This window comes from Halichoeres trimaculatus, unplaced genomic scaffold (assembly GCF_033239565.1).
Source record: "Halichoeres trimaculatus isolate MK-OKI-2021-1 unplaced genomic scaffold, fHalTri1.1 fHalTri1_scaffold_17, whole genome shotgun sequence".
Classification (NCBI taxonomy): Eukaryota; Metazoa; Chordata; class Actinopteri; order Labriformes; family Labridae; genus Halichoeres; species Halichoeres trimaculatus.
In genome coordinates this window covers 17,161,691-17,169,421 of record NW_027437195.1, presented here as the reverse complement: position 1 = coordinate 17,169,421, position 7,731 = coordinate 17,161,691, and the positions used below count along the sequence as shown (strand labels likewise).

The window sequence follows — 7,731 nt, the reverse complement described above, 5'->3', positions numbered from 1 at the left end:
GCACCTTGTCAGCTCACCTGTTTGACAACAGGCCGCTCCACTAATTACCTGCAGCCGTGTGTGAGCGCTGCCTTTACGCGCAGATTGAAAGAGAAAGGGACAAGCACTGCAGTCTGTTGCGATGAAAGCAAAGTGGTGTCTCTATATTTTATGGAGTGTTTTATCACTGGGCCTCCTCAGCTGTGCAGCCGACACTTCTCAATCTCCAATCAGGCCTACCAAAGGTAGAAAGGTTTTAAAACTGGGTACACCAAAACCATCGAGCAGTAGTAGACTTTCCTACAGGTCACCTGACAGCACTGCTCCGCTGCCTCAGCTCAGCTCCCCAAGGCAAAAACCTCCTCAGAAACCTGCAGCACCTCGATCAAGGGAGCCCTTGACGAAGTCTGGGTCGGGTTTTGCGTACCTTCCAGACGTTTCTGTGTCCTGCTCCACGTCTGACTTCGTAGTGCGGGTCAAACCTGCTTTTTACGGCCTGGGCGCGGAGGCAGACGAGCTGAAACTGGGCAGCTCCTGTAAAAGCAACGGAGTTCTGAGTCCATACGGGGACCTGCTCTTCACGTACCCACTGACAGCGTGCGATGCCGTGCGTCAGGTGAGCTCTCCACGCGTGCATTTGTTCAAAAGCTCCAGACATGATCTTTAAAAGATGACTGCTGATTCATTTTGACAGCTGCCCCCGGGTTACCTGGTCTACAAATTCATCCTCCACTATGAGCCTTCATCTAAACGTTTCCCAAGCAGAGCGCACCATATCGATGTCAACATTGAGTGCCGTTATCAAAGGTTAGATGCGACGTTTTTTTAACACATTAAACGAGAACGACCTTTATTTAAAACCCAACTCTCGTCCAGGAACCATCACGTCTACCAGCTGACCGTGCAGCCCACCTGGGAAACAGCTGTCGTGCGTAAAAGGCTGAACGGGAATCCAAGTGACTTCCAAATGCAGCTGATGGATAGTACGGTCTAAGAAGTGTGGAAAATAAGTGTGTTAAGAGTGTTAGCTAAGCTTCATTTGTTATCATATGTTGCAACTGGCTTTTAGATTCATGGAGCAAACCTAGAGGGTTGCAGGTGTACCAACTCGGGAGAACTGTACATTTCCAGGTGTCTGCTCCGAGTCTTCCAGCCAAAGGAAAACTGTACATCAGTAGCTGCTATGCTGCACCATCCACTGGCTTTCAGTCTTCCCTTAAATACATCATCATTGACAACTTTGGGTGAGTTTTCTTTCATCTAACAGAACATCATGAAGCTGTGGACTCTGGTTCCTGACACCAGTGCTGTCCCTACAGCTGCATGATAGACAGCAAGAGAGACCCAGGGGCCTCTCAGTTTGTCTCCCGGACAGATAAGACCCTGAGATTCTCCCTGAAGGCTTTCCAGTTCACCTCTGACCCTGACACTGAGGTGAGTATGACCTATAACTCTGGATCCTGATGGTGTTTTTTTTTTTTTTTTGTTTTTTGTTTTTTGACTGTGACTTTAACAGTTTTTCTGTTTTAGGTCAGCATCCACTGCAAACTGTTCGTCACATCTGAAGATCCAAGTCCTGCTCACAAGTCCTGCACCTACATAGGAAACAGGTGAGTTTTAACTGACAGCACAAAGACAGACTTTTTTTCTTCTTTCCCATCAGTTTAAGTATGTTTTTTTTTAAATCACAGGTGGAAGGCACTGACTGGTGACGACTCCATTTGTGAATGTTGTGATTCACAGTGTGTGACGTCTAAACCAAAGAGGGCCATGATGGAGGGTATGTAGCCTCATTCCATTGCACCCTTTACAAGTTCAAAATAGAGGTGGGAGAAAAAGTTGATTATTGTACTATCAAGTTTTGTTTTTGTTTTGTTTTTTTGTTTATTTATTTTTTAAATTCTTCATTTTAGTCTTTAATCATAAGCTAGGTTAGAAAAGGTTGAAATGTGAGGTCCCCTAAATTAATCTTAAAAATCGACTCGTGATGTGCACTTTTTGGGGAAAATATTGCTCCTGAAGTTGTCTGTAGTCATAATCATCATCATCATTCAACTTTTTCACTTGGTCTGGTGTCAAAAAATAACCAAACTAAAAATCTAAAAAATCAGGACTTTTGAACAATCGCAATTAATATTTAGTTTTCATCCCCTAAAAATCAGAAAAGCAACATGTAAGAACATTTTACATGACTCTTTATTTCATTGGGTGAGCAGGAAAGGAAAACCGCACAGACACCACCAAAGGGGTTGAATGATCAGCTCATACAGTGCACAGTTGATGACACCCTTCTGTTTCTTCAGTTTTTGTAACCCGTTGTTGCTGGGTGCCATATTGGAAATGCTGAATTCAACCTCACTTTACCTTCTAAACCACAAGGTTGTTTATTTAAAAAAAAAAAAATCCCCTCTTTAGTGTGTTTGGTCACAGAAATGAAGCATTTACATATAACTACATTGTTTATATTGGACTGCTAACATCTATTTTTTTCTGTGGAACTAGCTGTTGCTTCTGGTGCTTTTAGAGCCAGCCTCAAGTGGACACTTAAGGAACTGCAGTTTTTTTTTCTTTTGCACTTGTGCTTTAGCTTCATTTTTCAAGGCAGGAGGGGAGAAAATCTTTCACTTTCCCTATGAAGCAGTTTTGACTTTTTTTTCTGATGCACTGAACTAAGCTCTGATACATTAACGTAACCCTGTAGCTGAGTTAAAAAAATAAAAAATAAAAAATAAAAATTCACTGGATTCTATGCTTGTAAAATGGCATCCTTTATGAAAACATCTGTCAATGCTGACAGGACATGGGGGATATGAAATTAGGAGGAAAGCCTGATTTTCTATTTTGGAGGCAGAAAAAAAGACGGTGCTCTTAGAGGCGTGGATTTTTGGAATCAAACACTGCCTGCCTGTTAAAGCACTGTAGCCTCTGTACATGAACCATGAAACTTAACCACGGGGCCAAAGTGGCCCTCCCTCAGATTGATGTTTTAACACAGTATCTCCTCTGCTCTTTAGGCTCAGTCAGCAGTGGCTCTCTGCTGGTCTCAGATCAGCCGCAGACAGCAGAAGGTGGTTTTCCATCAGCCTGGTCCTCCTCAGTCAGCAGGAGCACAGACGGCCACGCCATCATCAGTCACTACATCAACGAGCTGCACGGACCTGAGGATCTGTTGGAGAGTGTGGGTGTTGTTCAGTATGAAGATGAAGACGATGAGGTAGATGAAGATGAAGAAGAGGATGGTTGGGTTACCATTGAGGAAACTGAACCAGATTTAGAAGATGGGTTGTCAGTGGAGGTAAAGGGAAGACCTGAAGTCAGATTTTCACCTCTGCCTGAAGATGAAGGATCTGGGTACCTGGATTCTACCAAGAGTGAGGATGAGGAAGGGAGAGAAGATGACGTCTCTGTCAAACAGCAGGAGGAAGCTGAGGTGATACGTCAGTGGGTGGAGTTAGAGGAAATGTTACCAACAGAGGTGAGCGTGCAGACAGAGCTACAGCAGCAAGCCGTCTCTGAAGATGAGGAGGAAAACTTTGAGCAGAAAGGTCAAGGTGAAGAGGACGTAGAAATGGAAGCTTCAGAAGTGGAGTGGAGAACTGATGATGATGATGATGGAAAGGATAAAGAGCAGACCTGGTTTTTCTCATGGAGGTAATATTAGTTTGATGAATCTCTCAGTAAGCTGCTCTGCTGAAGACTCTTCTCAATAAAAACATGACAATGCAAAAGATGGTTCAAAATTATTGAGCAGTATATTTTAACAATTTTGTGAGTGTGTGTGTCAGAGAAAAATTTTCATGTTAAAATGTAGCACATTCATGTTTTCAAGCCTTCAGCTGTAACTTTACACCAACTTAACACCTTTTTCTATCCTTTCAAGAGTTAAGCAAAGAAGAGTTATACAAAAAAATTCAGCCATGTTTCTTTTTAATATACAGTAAGTAAATCAATTTTATTTAGTATAGCACCTTTCATAGAACAGACTCACAAGGTGCTTCCATAGACCGGAAAAAAAGGATCTCATCTTGCTTTGCGTGAAGTGAGATCCCCAGGAAAACTGCTCCCCCTGGTGGCTGGCTGCAGTATAAGTCAAAAAATGCAGCTCTCCAGTCATTTCAGATGGGCTGTGGTCAAACTTTAAAATTTTAATACTCCTCATAGAAATGTTTCTCACGTCCGATTGTTGTGGTGATTTGAAGATATTATTTGGCTGTCTTGTATTCAAGTCCTCTTTCTTTTGGAAAAGTTTCGTTTTCAGTAACTATGAGAGGTTAAAAATGAGGTTTTACGTCAAGTGTAACGCTGATTGACAGCTCCCATTCTTGTGTATTCTTTCCCTCACAGTCTCTACTGCGCAGACTCTGGCTGCACAATTGCTTCCAACGGCTGCGCCTGTGACAGGAATTTTGTCTTCAAAACTGTACAATAGTAAATGGCGGAGCCACACTGTCCACTCCATATACAGTCTATGGGTGCTTCACGGAAAATATAAAATAAGATCATAACAACACACACACACACAAAACATTAAAAATGTAGTCAAACAGCAAGGACTGTAGACAAGGAGAGTCAAAGGCTGCTTAAATAAATGTGTCTTTTAAAGTTGTTTTTAAAAATGACCACCAAGACAGCTAAACAAATATTTACGGTCACGGTCCCCTTTAGTCTTTAGACAGGCTCAACGGACAACCAGCAGCCCTGGTCAGAGGACCTGAGTGACCTACAGGTGAGGTAAGGGTGGAGCATGTCAGAGATATAATCAGGGGCCTGACCATGGAGAGCTGTACACAAGGACAAGAAACTTGAAACTTATTCTTGATTTGACAGGAAGCCAATGTAGGGATGCTAAAATTGGCATGGTGTGAGTTGTCCGGCTAGACAAGAGCAAAGGGAAGAGGATGTTTTGGATCAAGAATCTGATGAGATGTTTTTAAATAATCCCACAGCTACACAGTGTGTATTTATGGTAATTTTCAGTGAAGACAGAGCGAGTGAATGTCATCAGTTTGTGTGTGTAGATGCCTTGGCCACTCCTGCCTGTGCTAATGTCTCTGACTACAGCTGCTGGGGGAACTGTGGCTCTCAGGAGAGTAATCATCACAATCAGTAATCATTACAACTTAGATTTGTTTTGGGTTTGTCTAAAGTAAACCTTTCTTGGATTAAAATCAGTAAAACTTATACAGGACACATGCTAAGAAGCCTTTTTTATTGGGAGTGAGTTTTCATTGGAGTATTTCATTTCTCTACAAATTAAAAACAGAATAACTTTCCATCATCCTGCTGTCGGGAAGGATATAGAAAGAATTCTGGCAAACCAGGATCTATAGTGTCAAATAGTAGAAATCCACATCTGTAACTATCAAACCAGACAGAACTCGTTTATGGTTTCTGTGACTCAAAATAAAAAAAGCATCAGTGAAAGAAATTTTGAGACAACTGATTCGTCCATACAGCTTTATTCATTCATTTGTGAATAATCGTTCAGAACATAAGTCTCTGACAACTTCAAATATACGACAGTCCAAACAGAGAAACCTGTGTTTGAGCTCTAAGTGTGAGGAAAGGCATCACCTTCGTTATCAGAAACTTAAAGCAGCTGAAAACGTGAATCCAGCATGATTCTAGTCTGCTTTACAGGATATTTCTGTAACAGCAATAGTCACACACATTGATTCAATCATAAAACAATGAAGTGAGATTTTTGAGAAATAGAAAATATTTGGATTTGATTAAGAGCTATACAACTAATATTTCTTGAATAACAACAGCGAAGACCCTTCCCTGCACAGAAAACAGGAACAAATAACTTAAGATAATTAATATTTTTCAACAAATATAATCGGTGTGGAAGCTCTTTTGAAAAAAGTACAGAACAGAACTCTGTAGAACAGATCCACCAGTACTGGAGACATTAAATGTACAAAATCTGGTTTATTTACACGTGCACCCAAAAGTCCCATCATTAGACTAAAAGCGTGGATTCAGCAGGACAGAAGAGTAATCATTGTGTGACACAAGAGGGCGCTAAAACTGCATCTCTCACACCTTTAAAGCTCCGCAGACCCTCAGGGAAAAGAAACCCACTGAATTCACTCTCAGTGAAAAACTAAATGAGCATCAGAGAAAATTAACACCTACACCATTTACATCAAAATCCAACTTTTTCATATGCAGCACACACTCATACGTTCAGTGTGTCATCTGTGAGTCCTTCCCAGTCCCTCTTAAGTCTTTTCAATCAGGTGCATTGTGTCTTCCTTTATTCAACAGTGCCTGCTGTTCCATTGGTCTTCTCTGCACCATCTGAGGATGGAGAACATGAGCAACATCAGTAAGACTGTGAGCAAATCAGCATCACACTCAAAAACAAGTTTGGGGTTTCCTGTTTGGCACCTGCACTCCTGTATGTTTATTGTTCCTATGCTGCTTGTATTTAGATAGGACTCTACCACCTTTTCTGCAATAACATGCTGACTGTGTAGCTGTACAGGTTTGTATCTTTTATTATTTTCATATCGCTGAATTATGCAATAGACAGGACAGGACTGCTCTAATGTCACCATACCTGTATAGTGTCAATAAATTAATCTGAATTTTCAAGATGTCGCTTTGTCAGTCATCTGAACCAGGCTGCTGTCTAGACTAACACCTCCAAGTAACGTCAGAAATTCTTGAAAGTTGTTCATGAGCACACACTGCCTCCCCCAGGGTTACACTGAGAGAAGTATCTCTGACTTTTAATCTTTAAACTCGTCTTTAAGGTTTTTTTGGTCAGGTGCATCTTTTCTTTTCTGAAAACCTCCTATAATTCCAAAGTTGGTGTGTAACTTAATTAAAAAGATATTTTGGAGCGCAGATGGCGTATTGGTTTACGTTGTGCTCCATGAGCTTTGAATCCAGCCTGTGGCCTCTTTCTCGCGCGTCACTCCCAACTCTCAGCCTGTTTCCTCCTCTATCCATTTAAAGGCATAAAAAGCCCAAAACATTAAAAAAAAATCAATTTTGAAAATAATTATTCAAACTTTAACCACTGTTTTTTCTTTCAACTCTTATTGTTTGGTGAATAAAAATATCATGTTTAGCTGTTTTTCTCTTGTCTTATCTTATTCAAAAAAGCACATTTTCTTATCTCTTAAAATCTCCTAAAAAGGTACTATCTAATATTTTTTTTTGAGTTTTAGCAAGATAAATTATATTAAATAGCATTAACACTGATATTATTTGGATAGCACCTTTAGTCTTGGTGAACCTCAGACGACAGGGATGTTTTCAGTGACAGATAATCCACAAATTCTAATTTAAGATGTTTCCACCAAGCAGACCGATTCGATTTGTCTCAGTACAGCGCACATTTTGCGGCGTTTCCACTGACTCATCCCAGGACAGATCCCTAAAAAACCAGACGAGCAGTCCCACTTTTTGGGACCCTTCCTTATGGGTGCCGGACTGAACCGATCCGCTCTTGGAAGGTGGAGCAACACACTGCAGACCGTTGATTAGTCAAAAGAATCGTCACTTACCCCAACAGCTGCTGCATTTCTCCTGTTGGCACACAGACTTCTCTGAAACAAAGCTGGATTGCACTTTGTAACAGAGAGCTACATGAAAATCACAGAGAGGACGAAATGCTGCATGTCTTTCATCTGTACTCTTTGTTTACTGTGTTGCGTTTTTCTTCTTTGTTGGATTTAATTGCGGGGTAAGCTGCTACGGCCTCATACTATTGTTTAACAGCTGCAGCTTTCGGCA

The 7,731-nt window shown here is 41.1% G+C and overlaps 2 protein-coding genes across 2 annotated transcripts in view; one reads left to right on the top strand and one right to left on the bottom strand.

Annotated features, from left to right (window-relative positions):
* Nucleotides 1–3,707, top strand: LOC141806682 (uncharacterized). Its single transcript, XM_074692318.1, has 8 exons — nucleotides 1–595; nucleotides 674–786; nucleotides 856–962; nucleotides 1,049–1,223; nucleotides 1,299–1,413; nucleotides 1,510–1,589; nucleotides 1,671–1,759; nucleotides 2,994–3,707. Exons 1-8 carry the CDS (start codon nucleotides 122–124, stop codon nucleotides 3,632–3,634), a joined length of 1,794 nt encoding a protein of 597 aa, XP_074548419.1. The 5' UTR covers nucleotides 1–121; the 3' UTR covers nucleotides 3,635–3,707.
* Nucleotides 3,708–5,429: 1,722 nt separating this feature from the next.
* The window catches only part of LOC141806166 (uncharacterized), a 34,858-nt gene continuing 32,556 nt past the window's right edge, over nucleotides 5,430–7,731 (bottom strand). The window contains exon 8 of the mRNA XM_074691464.1: nucleotides 5,430–6,285. Within this exon, the coding sequence (XP_074547565.1) occupies nucleotides 6,242–6,285 (44 nt within the window). The 3' untranslated portion in view covers nucleotides 5,430–6,241. The remainder of the gene's footprint in view (nucleotides 6,286–7,731) is intronic.

Coding starts and splice junctions, on each gene's coding strand:
- LOC141806682 (XM_074692318.1), top strand. CDS start 122: ATGAAAGCAAAGTGGTGTCTCTATATTTTATGGAGTGTTTTATCACTG. Junction 963..1,048: donor CCAAATGCAGCTGATGGATA/GTACGGTCTAAG, acceptor ACTGGCTTTTAG/ATTCATGGAGCAAACCTAGA. Junction 1,224..1,298: donor ATCATCATTGACAACTTTGG/GTGAGTTTTCTT, acceptor CTGTCCCTACAG/CTGCATGATAGACAGCAAGA.